The sequence below is a fragment of the Tyto alba genome, unplaced genomic scaffold (assembly GCF_018691265.1).
Source record: "Tyto alba isolate M040663 unplaced genomic scaffold, T.alba_DEE_v4.0 Super-Scaffold_46, whole genome shotgun sequence".
Lineage (NCBI taxonomy): Eukaryota > Metazoa > Chordata > Aves > Strigiformes > Tytonidae > Tyto > Tyto alba.
Genome location: NW_024881322.1, coordinates 10,254,521 through 10,271,871, shown reverse-complemented (window position 1 = coordinate 10,271,871; position 17,351 = coordinate 10,254,521). Strand labels below are relative to the sequence as shown.

At 43.4% G+C, this 17,351-nt stretch overlaps 2 protein-coding genes across 2 annotated transcripts in view; both read right to left on the bottom strand.

Annotated features, from left to right (window-relative positions):
* LOC104368008 (mammalian ependymin-related protein 1) overlaps positions 1–17,301 on the bottom strand; it is a 32,275-nt gene extending 14,974 nt beyond the window's left edge. Inside the window, exon 1 of the mRNA XM_032988884.2 lies at positions 17,138–17,301. Within this exon, the coding sequence (XP_032844775.2) occupies positions 17,138–17,210 (73 nt within the window). The 5' untranslated portion in view covers positions 17,211–17,301. The remainder of the gene's footprint in view (positions 1–17,137) is intronic.
* On the bottom strand, positions 16,092–16,364 carry EPDR1 (ependymin related 1). The gene has a single exon (XM_042806504.1). The coding sequence runs from the start codon at positions 16,362–16,364 to the stop codon at positions 16,092–16,094; it is 273 nt and encodes a 90-aa protein (XP_042662438.1).
* Positions 17,302–17,351: the final 50 nt, after the last annotated feature.

Here is a 17,351-nt window from a genome sequence, read left to right as displayed (position 1 = left end):
ACATATACTGCTTGTAGGAATCCTCCATAAGCAATATCCATGATGCATCACAAGAAAGGCAGACCTCAGTATGTTTTTAAAAATCAGCTGGACTGCAAATACATAAATAATTAATAGATTAATATGAATTTTAAACCCTTTTTCTTCAAATTATTGAGTACTTGCTTTAGAGTAGACATCGGTGTATTTGATGCAGAACCATTTCACAGATTATCTGTTAGCCCATCACAGAAACAGCAGTTGCTGAAGACATAGCAATGAGCTAAAGTAAGCATGGTTAAGAATACATTTCTATTTTTAAGAATGTTTATAGCCATTTTAATTGTATTAAAACCTGACACATTTATTTTTCATTCAAGGATAGTTCTAAGAAGTAGCAGCAAGGAGGACAAGACCTGTAAATAATATTGGTATAAATATACTGCACTGGCACAGCAAAAAGTTTTCCATTACTCAGGAAAAGGTCACTAGACTTATTGAAGATGTTTAGACTACCCATGCTGCTTAAAACATGACAGAAATAGCTTTACCATTTAGCATCTGACACAAATACAAACTGAAGTCTTTAGCAAACAGGTATGCCTACCTCATTTTGGGTTTTTTTCCTGACACAGAGCCCACTGACATACATACACTGCCAGGGAGCCACAGTTGTCTTTGAGCTTTTCTTAATTAATATGAATTCATAACTTTTGTACATGACAAAATTATTTTCCCTTTCCATTCCTATAACCATAACAAATACAAAAATAAGTCTTGTTTTTAAAGTACAAGTGACTTGATAATTATTCAAAATTTACAGTGTGTTATATTTGCATATTGTAGGGTTTTGCTGTTTCTAATTGCATTACTGTATACATTTAATGGGCAAGATTGTCAAAACTGACCAGTGGTTTTGAACAGCTTCTTATTTTAGATGTTCAACATGAAGATACTTGAAAAGGGCAAATTTTCAGAGGGACGGTATTCAGACTTTTCTAAAATTTGCTGTGTCAGTGAAATCATTGTAAAACTGTGGTGCCCAACATTACTAGACACCTTTTTTCTATTCAAAGACAGCATAAGAAACTCCTGAATTCTCTCCCCAGAGAAGTGCCTCAGTAGAAATCACTTTTCTGCCTATTAGATTTTCCCTCCCATCTCATGTTTCCCCTGGCTGTCAAGAGACAATTGTTCTTTCCACATCGTAACAGCAGATCCTCATGTAACTGCTGCTGTTTACAATTTCCATCTACCAGCTATGTAATTAGAGATAAATCTGGCTGCAAAACTCCTTCTCCAAAATGATGCATTAACCTGACCTAAACCCCTGTGAAATCAGCCAGAGAAGTTTAACTGATTTGTACAGATGTTACATCAGGTGTTTATTAGCCATTCCATTAAGAAGAGAAAAAGAAGCTGAAAAATGTTTATCTCAAATGGGCAATCTGAGGAGATGCTGGAAGGCAAATACAGCATGTTTGATGTGCTCTCAACTCCCCAAAATGTATTTCCACAAGTTTAAGCTGACTTTTGAATACTCTGGCTTTCACGGTATTACTTGTTCTCTTCTTCACAGTGTTCTGGTCTTCGTTTTTAGGCAAAGTAATTAGTATTATCTTATATCCTTAACTACAAACACTTAAAATTATTTCAAACATCTTTTTGTTATAAAAACCCCTATTTGGGGCCTTTTTTATGTAGTCATTTGCACAGCTAATTCAACAAAACTCCTACAGCTCTGAGAGTATGGAAACTCAGAAGAATGAATTCACTTATGAGAAATCTTCGTAGCATTTTCATTTATCCATTTGTTTTCTGCTCTGCTGCAGCTCTTGGAGTACTGGCTCTCCCAGGTTCTCCGCACTGCATTAACCCTGTAGCTGGGAGTCATTCAGGGAACAGAAAAGTAATTCTGAGGGAGGGAGGTGGTGAGGAGCAAAAATCATAGAGGAAACTGACTCTGGCCAGGACGGTGATTTGGTTGCTGCTCACCTCTTCTTACAAAAAGCACCTGGGTGGAGATGTGCTCAAAGCCCCAGCCCTCTATATAGCAGGTGTATCTCAAGAGCATTGTAGCTGCAGACTGCTATGATCAGCTCTAACGAAGCTTAATTTCTACATAAACTGCTTCAGTATAAAGAGTTCAGGCTAATGAGTTAAGCAGATATTTGTCTTTATATTTGATGCTTGTTCATATACCATGCTAATTCCACAGCAAACTTCATATGCGTATTGTAACATTCTTCTTTTCATAATATTTTAAATGGTATTTTAAAAAACACAAAAAGTATCTATGGATTTTTATAGCATGAAACTGCATTTAAATAGGGGGTTGCATGGTGTGGGGGTTGAATTATGAAGACCAGATTGATTATAAATGGGGGCAGCAATTGCAAACGGCAGATAATTCATTAGTTCAACATGGAGGAGAATACTGGATATTTAAAGAATGCTTCCATGTTTAAAAAAAAGTGATTCAAAGGACACTGAATGCATTGAACAATGTTTATAGTTACTATTGCTACAGTATATAAGCATCTCAGTTACAATAGATATTCTGCAGAGACATAGTACAAGCTTTGTAAGTGAATTTTTCCATTCTTTCAGAAGAAGGAACTCCAGAGAACCAAACTGTGTTTCAGATGTGTGTTAGGCTTCCAAAACACAGTACGAGAGGAGATCCCTCTTGACCCACCATGGATCCCTTTGCCAGGCTTCAGCTAAGCAGTTGTGGTACCTACATTTGGCCGTGCCTCAAACGGCAGCCCGTGCCTCCGTGCCAGACCGTAGGTCACTTTGACCTGGCTTGACTCTGTTAGCACAACCGATGTGACAGACTGGGTACCCTGAACTTATTGGAATTATACCCAATTCTGCCTCTGTCTCTGATGGCCAACTATTTTCTGCTTCAGAAGACTAGATTACTTACATTAAGGATTTAGGAACTTAAAATAACCTGCCTATGAGGTACATAGTGAAATCACCTACTCTTACAGGCAATGGAACTAACCAAAAATTAAGTTAAATATGTCAATAAACAAAGAATACACATAAGTGTATTGAGAATCAGTATCTACATGCTTACATTTGGTTTTGGAGACAGGCAGACCTGAAGATAAGTTAGAAAAAATAGCAGGTCCTTCATCTTCTGCTGTGTTGAGGCCATTAAATGGTCCCTTACATTTTCATTCTTCAATAACAGGGGGATAAAGAAAACGAACGGGGTGTCTCCACTCTCACACCCGTATCTCCTTTTATTCTCCCTAACTCTTTTCCCCCTTCTATAAAAAAGTGCAGGAGATGGCATACCTTCACACTTTATCAAGCACATTATCCATATTTGTCTCTTTCATTCTTTTCTGGGACAGGGACAGGGAGGGTAACAAACCAGTCTGACTTTGCAAATCCTTGTGTGTTTTTGTGGGCAGGTGTTTAAATTGATACAAGGAGGCGTCCAAGTCCCCAGATGCCACCACAGATAAGAAAAAATAAATTTATTTCTTCCACAGACGATGTAGGCCAACAAATCTGGATCTAATTAAATAGTGATACATTAATTTGGGAACTAATTGTCGTAAGAATTCCTCATCCTGTATGGAACTCTGCTTTCCAAATAATAAACATCCTCTGAGAATTACCATAACTGCATAGCATGAGTAAACTTTCCAATGCTGGCTGCCTGAAAGTATGGCAGAATCATAAGTTTCCTGGCAAGAAAAGTATCTGAACATGATAAAACCACGGTTGCAAGTGGTTTTAGGAGATACTGAAAGGATGAAAAATTACATCTTTCTTTGCTGCGTTCACTTCATTGACTCTGTGTTCCATGTGAGTATTTAAAAGCCTTAAGCACTGCCATCCACAAAACTGCCCTTGGAAAACTTTGGGGAAAATCTGGTGGGGAAAATCTGGCCATCCCCCCTCAGAAACATTAATTCCTGAAACAACAGGTATCCATACAAACAGCAGGTTTCCATGCAGACAGACTACTTAAGGAGAAATTCCCAGCTGTTCAGCAGCTAAACACCATACAGGTCTCACACCAGCTTTCCTGTGTAGGGTTTCACCAAAATAAATAGCAAATGCCAAGCACATCACATTTTTTGGAACCCTCTTATCTACTGAGCCATCTGATTTTCAGATGAAGCAGCAAGCTCACTGTGAATTACCACAAAGAACTGACAGGAGGACAGCAGAAAAGGCTTGCTAAGTGTGAAAGTACCAGAACTGACTTAAAAACAGATGGGCAACATCAGAGACTGAAACCTAGGCGGAAAGCCTTGTAAGTGGTCACCTTCACTGCTATCTTAAGCCTTTTTTTTTTTTCTGCAACTGGTCCCAAACTCAGAATATGAACAGAGCAGAAGAAAGGCAGAGGTTTTAATTCTTTATCCTGATGGTAAGTGGTACAATTCTGTGGAAGTGTTGTGTGGGGATTTTTTTCTCACCATATCAAAGCCTGAAGAAAAAGAATGTTAGTTCTTAAAAAAAAAAAAAAAAAAAAAAAAAAAAGAATCTATTAGAAAACAGTTTGTTCCCAATAGACAACCTGGGATATTAATTACAGATGTCATAAAACTTCTCCTGCTTTACTGCTAGCTCCAGTAAAGCAGTTGACTCTGTGTTTTGAACATACACTCAAAAATATGAAATAATATTTGGCAATAGCTATAAAGGAGAAGATTCTGAAAAGCACATTACTGCACAAGAAGTCAATCAACAAGGGTCAGCGAAGCCATTTTTGGAATTAATTACTTGTGAACTATTCAACTGACCAAAAGCTAAATATGCACAGCGTTCTTACAGTGTTATTTTTTAAATGGAGTAAAGAAACAAGGTTCATCACAAGTAACCTTAATATGGGATGTTGCAATACATGTGGTAATTTTGGTCTTCTGCATTGTTTTGCTATCAGTCACAATATCACATTTCATTATGAAATGTCCTCAGGATAAATAATACACATAGAAAATAAGATATCCAGTAAGTATGCAATATTACCTTCCATTCGAGAAAGGCAAATGAGTTAAATGAATTTAAGGATAAGCCACTTGTTGGATATTTCATATTAAAAGACATTTTCAATTGTAATGAAGAGATTGCTGTTGTTTACAATTTTGGGAGGAGCTAGAGCAAAACATTTTCAGCCTTCTAAGATTCAAAAGAAGGCAGCAATCAGGATTTTTACTATTCTTTAGAATTCTAGAAACCTTATGTGACTTTACACCTGTAGCTTTTAGATGACTCTTTGGGGACATTTGTGTTGAATCAGACAGTTATGCAGTTCTGTGTGCATTTCTATTAAGTTTTGAAACACGTTCTTTTATTCACAAAAAAAAAAAAAAAAGCAGAGACCTCCATATTTAGAATAATTTGGTATTTATCAATTATATTTGATAATACAAATATTCCTGGCTGCCAAAATTTTACAGTTTGGGTTTGTTGTTTTTTTTTTTTTGTCAGACAATAAATTAATAATGTCCCAAGCTCACTCAACCCTGCGCTGTTTTATGTGCAAAAGAAGCTATACACATGTAGTGTGGCATCCACACACATTACCAGTGACTTCTCCATTATTCTTCCAATATGGCAATGCATACCACTGACCCTCACTCACAGAGGTGACTGACTGGGGTAATTTCCAAGCTGTGCATCCAGTCCCTTCTCCTCTGACATGGGCACAGGGGTAGCAACACAGGGGGATTCAAGTGCCAGACAATTACTAAAGCAACAAGGAGCTATTCATCAGGGAAAGGCAGAAGGCTGGATGGAAGTTCCCTCTGGGCTGGATTTGGCCCACAAAATATAGTCTGGATGATGCCAGAATGAAAGGGTAAATTTCATAAGGAGTGAAAGGGATAAAATAAGCTTTCATGGAATGAACAGCTAAGCAGCTCCTGAGACATATGAAATCTTAGTAGACAAAGACTGAAGAATTGTAACAACTACAGTGTGAGCACTGTACAAGAAGAAAGTGCCTGCCAAATTCATGTTCTGATGCCAGAAATTCTGAAAATCATTAAAATTTCAAAACAAAATCTGAACAAGCAAAAATATGGTCATTGCTAAGTTATGGGAACAGCCCTACTGACTGTAGGAACGTTGTTAACTAAATTCTCAAAGTAAAAGCAAGAATTGAAAAAATTACTCTTAATTCACTTTTTGTGGTACAAGGAAAGCACCTTTAAATAGTCAGGTGGGACATAAAGCCAAATGTGTGCATACAACCTTCAAAAGAATAATTAAACTGATTCTCAAATAAACATTTGTCAAGGATCTATATTTGTAAAAGATGAAAAAAAAAAGTACAAGTTCAGATGAAAACAAGTGATTCTTTCTTACTACCACCTGTCATAAACCAGGTTTTGGAGAAGGACAGTTATGCTGCTGTTGGCAACCCCTAATTTACTCCTGGGTATGAAGGTATAAAAGGTACCAACTCCGGAAATTAATACACAACTGAAAACAAGGACTGTCTCACAGGTTGAGCCTTCTGCACTTTCACACATGGGAACAAACTCTTGGCAGAAAATCCTGTCCTTGACCTGTGACTCAGGTATCAGAGAGTGACCATGATATTGGCAAAAAGCTGTCCTCCAGAGCCTCTGGAGGACACACATTTTCCCTGTGGAATCTAAGATCTCTTGTCAACATACATGCATTTCCCCCAGGGCCTTAAAAGTGAGGCAGTAAACAAAAACAACTGAAAGAAACAGGTCTGCTTGGCAGAGCTGAGGAGAGGTTTCACTGGCCAGTGGTACCTTCAGGTTATGCAATGCCATGCTGGGCATAATGCTCCTTATTCTAGAAGAGCCAAAATATTGCACAAGGTGGCCCCGTTTCACCCAGACATCATCCCCCTCCCCAGCACGCCAGACACTATACCATGTTTTAAAAACACTTTGGAGGAGAAAATAAATTCCCTTTTGAGTTACGAAGAGCAACAGGTAAAAATACTTCGAGAGAGAGAACTCAGAAAGTTGCTGAGCCTGAAATTCCTTGCAAATCTACAGGGAAGGTCAAGCTGAAGGTTGTCTGAAGACAGGGATGAAGTTGACCAACATGAGGGTCAGGAGTTGGACTGCTGCTGCGGCAGCTACACAGATCCACAGCCCCAAATTCACTGGCCAGATGGCCACAAGTCCAACTCTCCAGAAAGCAGCCCTAGTGTGACAGGCATGGGAAAAGACTCTTTCCTTCAGTCTTTGCACTGATCTGATGATTAAATCCTGGCTTGAGAAGAAAATCCTGTCCTATTTTCTACTGTATTCATCCCTGAATTGTCAACAGTCCATTTCTAAGACTGCATCAGTTTCTAATCTTACACATTTACTTACACAACTCTTATTCCTACTCTTACCTCTTCATGACACCTGGCCACTGTGGCAAGAATTTTTCTTTCCCAAAGCTCCTTTAAATTTAACCCCCTCCCACATTATGTGACAGAGAAGTGTATTTATGCTTTTTCTGAATAACTCAGTATTATTTGCTATGTCACTGTCCTTTCCTGGATTGAAACATCCAATCATGTCAAGTTTAGTCATCAGTTCATAGCAAAATGGAGAGGATGGAAGGATGTTTGAACCCTACCTTTCAATTCTGGCATACAGATAAAGGCATAAATTGGTACCATTTCACTGGCTTCACTTGTCTGTGAAAATGCCATCCAGTTGAAAACCTGTCCCACGTAGTTAATAAATGGACAAGCCTGTTGATATGCAAAACTAATCAGTTCTCTAGTTGGAGAATAAAACTTTCAGAGCAAGATGATCTCTGACAAGAAAAAGCACAAGAGCATCCTCTGAACTACAACATAATAAATATGTAACTTAAATTCTCTTGTCACATGAACAAATCAATAGTGCTAACAAAGGAATAGCAGTAGCATGAAAATTAGGCACATTAGTGAACAAACAGACTGTAAAATGAAATGCAGAGAAGGTTAAAAAAAAAAAAAAGGAAATACTTCTGTTCTTATAATTAAAACATGCTGCCTCCTTCCCTGAATGCTTCGTCTCTCCTAACTGGCAATCAGCTACCAAAATTCATCCTTGAAAGTGCTGGCAGAGGCAGGGTGTGGACCGGATTCAGAGGCACAGGTTTTATCACTACATCTTCCAATTCCACTCGGATGACACAATACTAAGAGTTGTCCACCACAGTTATACTATTGCTGTCATCAATAAGGCCAGAGGCTGAATGATGGTTTCAGTTTTGGCAGTGTGGACCAACCTCAGGAATTGAGGCTGGGTTTGAATTGGAAACAGAGAAATGTATTTCTTGTACATACCTCCCACCTATGTTATAAATGTGCATCTAACATAAAGTCCTGGGATGAGAACCCTGTGCCAAAGGCAAAATTCTCATCGATTTCACTAGGTGTGCAGCCCTGAGTTACAAAAGTAAGCAAAAACGGAAAAACCTTTTACTAGTTAACCCAAACTCTTCAGCTTTCAAGTACGCTCTCAACTGTAACATATGCAGCCATCATGTTCAAAACCCTTCTCTTTCTGGCATATCAAGGAAAATACAGTTCGACTGCATACAGAAGATAAACCGTGGGATGAACAATTCAGTGCGTGCCCTGGTCTTAGCTCTCTCCAAATTCCAGGATGCAGTAGTACCCCTCAAATCCTGCTCCTGGGACCATGCCACAGCCGCTCCCCAGCTGCTGGGACAATACTGGAACATATTCCCTCACGCTGCGAGGAAGAGAGCCCCAGCACACAGCCACCGCTCAGCCCAGGGACAGCTACAGCCACCACGGGACACTGATGGATACGCAGCACTGGGAGGAGACCGTGCCCTGAACCAGCCCATCGTGTCATGCACCATAACTGCAGTGACCAAACTGGGATGGGAAGACAGGGAGAGGCTACGGATAGGAAAGATTCTACAGAGTGCGTACACTAACTGCACGAACGGACAGATTTCTGGAGGCATTTCAGTAAATGCTCTCTTGAATACCTAAAACTGTTTTAAATTGCTGGCCCTTTTACATAAAGGAGATCTGGATCTTTAACGTAAACAGATTACAACTGAAGGACTAATGCATCAAATGGTAAAGTGTCCTTTTATCCGTCCGATTTCTCTGAAAGCAATGTACAGTCAGTTTTTTTCCCAGCTCACAGCAGTGCAAGGTCAGCCCTAAATTAGAAGATTATGGTTTATCCTTCAGAGGAGATACTTTTTCAGACAAATGGCATTTGGTCCTGTGAGAATAGGTGTGATGTTGCCAGCTGTGCCATCTGAATTACATCAGGCCTCAGGCTGAATGGAGCCCAAATTAAGATCATGAATATAAAGATTTCTTTCATCGTGTTTGTTTAGCTGTGGAGTCACGTCACCATCAACTGTCTGCGTGCTGTCTGTGAGCACAGAACAAATTATGAACTTGAATCTCTCTCTCTGTTCATCTCCACTCTAAGTCTCTACCAATAAAAAAAAAAAAAAAAAAAAAAAAAAGAGTAAAAAAATCCCTGAATAAAAATGACAGTGAGTTCTTGTGAAAACACTGGTCCTCTGGTCTGAGTTGCAGAAATGTAGGAATATTACATTCTGAGAGATGAAGTGGGATGTGACATACGCCTTCAGTGCAGTCCTGGTTTTGCTTTAAGTTTTTACAGTAATGTCCAATAGTAGAAAATGAGCCATAAATTTCAATGCAAGTACACGTTATGCCAATGAGTTCAAATAGACAAGGAAGAGATTATATGAGGAAGGAAGTATTCCCCAAACTTTAAAGGGTTCAGATGGATAAAAGGCTTAATCCAATATCCATTAGTATCAACAGCAATACGGTTCCAGTGGCTATCATTTAACAATGTTTTTTAGAAAAACAAAACCTCTTGATAAGAACCTGTATTTTTTTAAGAACATCCAGTCAACAATATCTATGACTGATGTGATAGTAAAGGCCCCATTGAATCTCTGACAGCAGTTTCTAAGCACTCCAGCAAATCATCAATTTGAGGTCACTGGACACTGCTTATCTACATTTTCTTCTCAACTTCAAAGGGTTTTGTGGATCCTGCTCTTTCAAAGTTAAGAGCCAGTTTATGTTTTGCAGTTTGGATGGGTGCTGTGTTTCGGTAGCGTATGGAACAGCTCTAGAGTACTTTGCTGCTTTGAGAAGGGTTTTGAGAACATTACACTAAACAGCATATGGCATCTCAAAGCAATGGATCTGCTTTATTCATACTCAGTTATCTTTTTTTTTTCCTTTTTTTTTTTTCCCCCACAACTCTGACAAAGATGTTGCTGTCCAATAAAGTTATCAAAAGCAATAAAACACAAGACAGAAAAAGCATTGCTAAGCCAACAGTTCCCAGCTTCCTCTGACAGAGTCTACTTGCTTGTTAGTGCTGCAGCTCAGTGGCTGAAGACTTTCAACCACCTCCCGAGTGGTGTCCTCATCTCTTCCCACCCAGCCCACCTGTAACAGCGAAGGCAAATAGCTTCGCTGCCTCCCTGAACTGTATAGCCTGGCTGACCTCCAGCAAGATCAAGAACTTGGAAATGGAAGTGGCTGTTGCCTCTCATAGGCAGAAACAGCCAGACTGAACAGCCTGGGCGAGACGAGATGCTCCTCCACACAGCCCTCATGGACCACGGCTCCCTCCTTGTACAAGGATCTTCTCCAAGGAACCGGCCACCTTGGCAGGGAGCATCACTGACAGACTCAGCAAACTGGCTCGTAACTTGGGTTATGACGGCAACGCGAAAGTTGAGGCTTGTACAGCCAACCCTCGGTGCCGCTGCGGCACACAGCTCTCCCCAGAACAGCTGCTGCGTGCTCCAGGCCATCGCCCAGCACCTGACTGCCAGCCCGCATCCATCGCAGCAGCTTTCCAGTGCCACCTTTCCAAACACACTGGCGTTACCAGCGGCAGACACCTGAAAGAACCTGGCATCTATGGCAGAAAAGTAAATGCAGGATGTTTGAGTACCTCCCTTTAGTTCTTATTCTCAGAAGCGACTTCTATACACAGTAGCTTCTGAAGCATTTTAGATCCCCAAAACTCAGGTTAGATTTAGAGAAACTGCTGAAAATTCAGTTCTATGTTTCAACGCAAATTAAGGGTCTCAGAAGTCTGCACACTACATAATCTTAAAAAATGGGGCTTGGGTTCCCAAGTAACTTGGCCAATTCTGAAAATTTTACCCATGATCATCGTTCATTCCCCTAAACGTTAAGCTGCAGAAACCACTCCCAAAACCAAGTCTGGGAAACAAATTTGCAGTCGCTCAGCGTAGCTCAATACTTAGCCTGTTGAGTCACCATAATGACCACAGAACGGACGGATTATATGATTTTAATAGGTCAGACACCGCTGTTTTTTCCTTTACAATCACACATCCTAAAACAACTAAGAAGTAGTTGAGATAAGTCAGACATGCGTGCCCACACTCTGTTTATTTTGAAAAGTCATCACCTCTCCTCCAGATGAATGCTGTTATATTTGCACCTGATCACACGCTGCTTCTCTTCAGTCAAGGACAGGGATTAGACACGTGCATGCACACAGCCTGCCAGAATAACAGACTTATTTCTCTAAACACAGCTCTGTTGGTCCTCTATTGTACTACCAGTTTCTGTTGCCAATATCTGTGCCTGCCTTTTGCAAATACAACTGAAACTAAAGAGACTACCAACACACAGTTCTGTTTTTAAATAAACACTGATACGATATCTCCAGGTTGTTTTTCTGCTCTGCAATTATGGTTGTTAAGGCAGTCTCAAGTAACCTAGATATCTTGATGTGCCGCACACTGTACAACAGCTCAGGGAGCTTACAGTTAAAATACACTCATAGAAGAGAGAAATGAATTTTCTTCCTCCTACTGACTTTCCTGACCACATGGAAATTTTCCTCTCCCCACCATTGCATTTTTCATAGGACAGTTACTGGCTCTCCCCTGAAAATCACTCTGTGAAAAACAGTATGGAAGATAAGGGTGAAACTCTATGAATACAGCATGTGATAAGTAACACCCCAGCCCTCAAACACCACCTGTGTGATTTCTGCTCTGCTCCCCACTTCATGCTTTTCTTCCTTCATAACTGAGCACTAACGTCTGTCGAATGGCTTCAGCAGTGCCAGGCAGTACACTTCTTGTTCTGTTTCTCCAAGAAAATGAGAAGTGAAGCTTCTGGCCACTGTGCAGTCAGCAGGATTTTTGGTTCAGACCTTTGGAGTGCCAGGATCTCTGACTGGTTTGTAGTGATGTCATATTCAAATCTGAACCGGTAGACACTACCTTAAAATTAAACACTTTTGCCCCAACAGCAAAATCGTGCTGATGACTGTTACAAGTTTTGTGAAATGTCCTGAGCTGGTGGCCAACAGAGGGTTGAACAAGAGTGAGGAAGGATTAATACGCAAAGAGCACAAGAGGAAGTAACTCCAGAAAGTAGGCAACAAAGGATTGAAAAGCACGTCCTGTGTTCAACAGATAATGTGACGCAGCTCTGCCTCAAGAGCTCTAGGGAACCGTTTCAAGTGCTCTCCTTTCACATCAAATAATAACCCTACTGCCATGACCTCTTCCAAATAGGAAATGGCACATCTACTCCATAAAAACCTGTTTGTTTTCTCTTCTCCTGGTATCAGCTGAACACTACATGAAACCAAAAGAGAAGACTGTCCCTGCCCTCCTTGTCTATCCCCAAAATCTTGATCCTGAAGGGGAAAGAAGCAGCGGGCAAGGCACACTGGAGAAAACATAAGATGTGGAGTGTAGCTAAGGCTGGGGCTGTAAAAGAAGCAAAAAGGAAAGTTTAGTAATGAATCCAACAGGAGTAGGCTCAGCCTAGGATCACTGTTGGTAGTTCTTACACTCTAAGCCGGAGTGTAGACAGTCAACAGTATGACCCAGAGAAACACACCCCCAACAAGCTGGCTGAAACAACCATCAGCGACTGTTCCAGCCCCACTTGGTGGTAGAGCTCAGGTGGCAGGTAACGCGGCAGCGGCTGGCTGATGGGGAGCAGGCAGCCTTTGCCAACAGCCACTGCCTCTCGGGTGCTCCGGCCATGACTGGCCAGCAAAGAAGTGATGTTGATGAAGCAGCGATGGGATATTTACCCTATGGTTGCTTTTCAGGAGTTTACTTAAAACACTGGGTTGAGGTAGGTATGATAATGCCACATAGCAAACTGCATGCATTTGAAACATGTATCTACAATGAAAACTGAACGTTTCGGGTTTTCCTGTGGTTATGAGCCTGCAAGCCATTCCACACAGGCAGATCTTTGTGTCCCTGATTAACCTCAGTCGACTAACTTAAACAGGGCTGTGTCTGATTAAGGTCCACATTTGCAAGCTTCAGAAAACGCTTTGCATAAAAATCTGGTTGTTGGCCAACCCTGATTGCTGCATGGAAGTTATATCTGATAGGAGCAAAATGTGTCCGTTCATGAGAATTTAGACTGAAATTTCCTTAGAGACCAGGACAGCACTATTTTTCTTGTTGCTTTTGTAGTCACTGCCTCGGCATAATTACCCTTTTCTTGCCAACGTCAAAGCGGAGTGGGGGAGAGGTTATTTTTCAAAAGGCAGGATAAATCCCCCCGCCTCTAACTTCTGAAGGCTTCAGTTTATGACTCACTGTGTCCACAGTGAAATGAAGTTGTGATCACAACTCCAGGCCCGATCCAACACACATTGAGATCGATGGGAGTCTTTCCGTTGACTTCAATGGCAGCTGGGTGACGCCCTTAGCAGACACTAGCTGCGCACATAACAAAACCACCCTCCAGTTTTGGATAGCAAAAAATATGGTCAGCCTGGAAACAGCAGGGATCCCCGAGGTCAGAGATGGTCTACGAGAAAAAACTAAGACAAGAAAAAACAACAGAGAGATGCTTTAAGTGCACCTGTCTGCGCTCTAACTCTTTCTAGCACTGTCAGCCCAGACGAAACTGCATCCAGAGCAAATATTTATCAAAAATGTCAAAAGAGCAGATCTTGGCAAAAGCCAAAATCTGGCCCAGAGTGGAAAACGTAGAATAATTATTCAATCTTAAAATAAAGTTTTGAAATAAAATAAACATAAGCTTCAAGAAATGAGCTCAGTTCAACTAAGAAGCTAGAAAAGGCTTGCATCAGACTTTGTAGCACAGTTTTATGCTTGTTAAACATGAAGGTCAACCTAGGACTTCTGTAAGAAGGGGAGCATGAGCACAGCCAGTGTCAGACTCTATGTCGTATGTTAGCAGGCCTCCAGCAAACAACTAACTACACGTTGCCTTTGACATGCCTTACACGGCTCCTACATGAAAATCGTAATAAAGAAAAAAGCTCACAATGAGGGAAAGCTAAGCTTGAAAATGAAACTCATAAAACAGTTTTAAGAGTGTTTTGCGACTGTCAGGGAAAGGGCTGAGGGAGAGCATACACTTTGGAAAGATTAAAACAATGACTATGTGATGTTGGTAAGAAATTGATCATTGTCAGGGAAAAAAGCCAGAAGTAAAAAGGAATATTGATCTTTCAATAGCAGAGACCATTTAGTTTGGATGATACAGCATCTGTAGGCTGGTCTTCACCTTGGCTTACACATCCCCAGGACTGACGCAATATCACTTGGACAATTTTTAGGTGGGAGAGGCACAGGCAGACTGGCCACCCTCACATTGGCAGGTATGTCTTGACACGTTGTCTGAGAGTTACTGACGCTTGGTACCCAGAAACGTCACTCAGGAAGGCTCCTCCGGGCTGATCGTTTCTTCTACCCAGACTGACAGGGCCTGAGCTTGGAAGGTTGAGGAGGAAAAAAGAGGCCCTTCTTCAGTCAGATTTTTTTCTACGCTTATTTTTCAGCAAATCAAGAAATGCACAATGACGCACGGATTTTGGTGGGTTAGTTACAGGCTTAACAGGCACACACCGTAGAAATTAAGAAGAGGGAGGTCCTCGAGAGCTGGGCAGCCTGTGCAGTGTGAATGAGGCCATTGTACCACAGGTAGCAGATACATCCTGGCACCCTGCACTCACTCACCACTTGTAGGAACCGAGAATAACCAGAGAACTTGTAAAACATGACTCTAACTTGTTAGCAAATTACTGGGATAGAAACCCCCCCTCTCCCCTGATGCATCATTCTTGCATTTGAGTGTAATCTCTTCATTATACCCATTATACCTCACATTTTGGGCTGTAGTTTTGGACTCGGTTCCTATTCCATTTAAAAATAAAAATAGTTGGGAGAAAGGAACTCTCTCCAAGGGTAAAAAGCTGACACTGCTGAGCATAAATCTCTCAAGATATTGATAGATAGATAGATAGATAGATAGATAGATAGATAGATAGATAGATAGATAGATAGATAGATAGATAGATGGATGATAGATAGGGAAGGAGAGAGGGAGGGAGGAAGGGAGGGAGGGATATAGAGAGATAGAAAGATATATATAAAGAGATAGAGAGAGAGATAGGGAGGGAGATATAGATATAGATGATATAGATAGATATAGATATAGATATAGATATAGATATAGATATAGATAAAGATAAAGATAAAGATGTAGATGATATAGATATAGATATAGATATAGATATAGATTTATATATAGATATAGATATAGATATATAGATATAGATAGATATAGATATATAGATATATAGATATAGATATAGATATAGATATAGATATAGATATAGATATAGATATAGATATAGATATAGATATAGATAGATATAGATATAGATATAGATATAGATAGATATAGATATAGATATAGATAAAGAGAGAGAGATCTTCTATATATCTGTATCTTTATCTCTCTCAATACCTATATACACGGGGCATGGATCTAAGCCATGTCGGTGCCAGGTTTTCTACAGCCGACTGTTCCCAGCAGCCGCCCCCCCGCAGCCGTGCGTCCCCCCCTCTCCCTCCGAGGGGGGCTCCGCCGCTGCCACCTCCTCCCCCCCATCTCCCCCATCTCCCGCAGGGGAGGTGCCGCCCCGCATCGCGGGGGGCCGAGACTTCCCCCCCCCCCCCCCCCCCCCACGCCCTCCCCCCCCTCGGGAGGCTCCTCCGGGCTCTGCGCCGACCATCCCCGCCCCGCCCGGCCCCACGGCGGGGGTCCCGCGGCGGAACACCTACTTCTTGCAGGGGATGAGGGCCTTCCTCTCCTCCAGGATGCGGAGGCGCTGGTTGGGGCCGTCGTAGGAGACGGCGGCCCGGGTGTTGCGGCCCGTTCCGTGCTCGTAGGACACGGTGCGCCCTTCCCACTGCCGCGGTGCCTGGCACGGCTCGGCCCCCCCCCGCCACCCGCTTCCCGCCGCCGCCCCTCCGCCGCCGCCCCGCAGCGGGAGGCCGCCCAGCAGCCCCAGTAACCCCAGCAGCCCCAGCAGCTGCAGCGCCGGCGCCATGCTCCGCTCCGCGCCCCGCTCCGCGCCCCGCTCCGCGCGCCGCTCCGCGCCCCGCTCCGCGCCCCGCTCCGCGCCCCGCTCCGCGCCCCGCTCCGCGCCCCGCTCCGCGCCCCGCTCCGCGCCCCGCTCCGCCCCGCTCCGCGCCCCGCTCCGCGCCCCGCTCCGCCCCGCTCCGCGCCCCGCTCCGCGCCCCGCAGGCGGGCGGGCCTGTGCCCGGAGGGGGGCGGGGGCGGCCCGCCTCCAAACCCGCATCACCGCAGCCGGGGGAGAAGCGGTTGCTGCCCGAGCTGCTGGATGCAAGCGGGGTGATGGGGGGAGCAGGGGGGGACCACAGGCCCAGGGGACCTTTGCTCCCCCAGCCCCCTCCCCTCCTCGCACCCGTGGGGGGGAGGGTGTGTGTGTGGGGGGGTGTGCTTGCCCTGGCCGTGCCCATTGGTGAGCGAGGGGTGATGCCCGAGGGGGTTTTGCAAGGGTCGAGCCTTGGGGTACTTCTGGGCACCCTGTGTGGGCTTTGGGAGGGAGGGACCTGCTGTAATGGTGCTCCTGAGGGAGGAATTTCAGTGGCTCCCCACGGACAGTGTCACCCAGCTCACGTATCCCTTCCTCTCCCACTGCCCTCTCAGGTTTCTCAGCTGTTGCTTCCTCCCCTCTCTGGATGAGCTTCCCTCGCACACGGAGGGAGGGGGAAGCCTGTGCCCCGCGGGCACTCCGGATCTGCATCACCCACGCGGGCCCGGGCTCTGCGTGGGGAAGCATCGGTGGCACCACGGTACCTGGCCAGGGCGGGCCCGGGAGCTGCCAGCGCTGAGTCCCGGGGCCACTGCCGTAACCCGGCATTGCGTTCATCTCGTTTGCTCAGCGGGTCCCTCAAAAACTGGGGTGCGGCATTTGCCCCCAGTGGAGGAAGGGTCCACAGATTCTTGCTCCCGCGTGGGCATGCCACTCCACTGCATCAAGGGCTTGCGGCCGTGGAGCACCAAGGAAAGA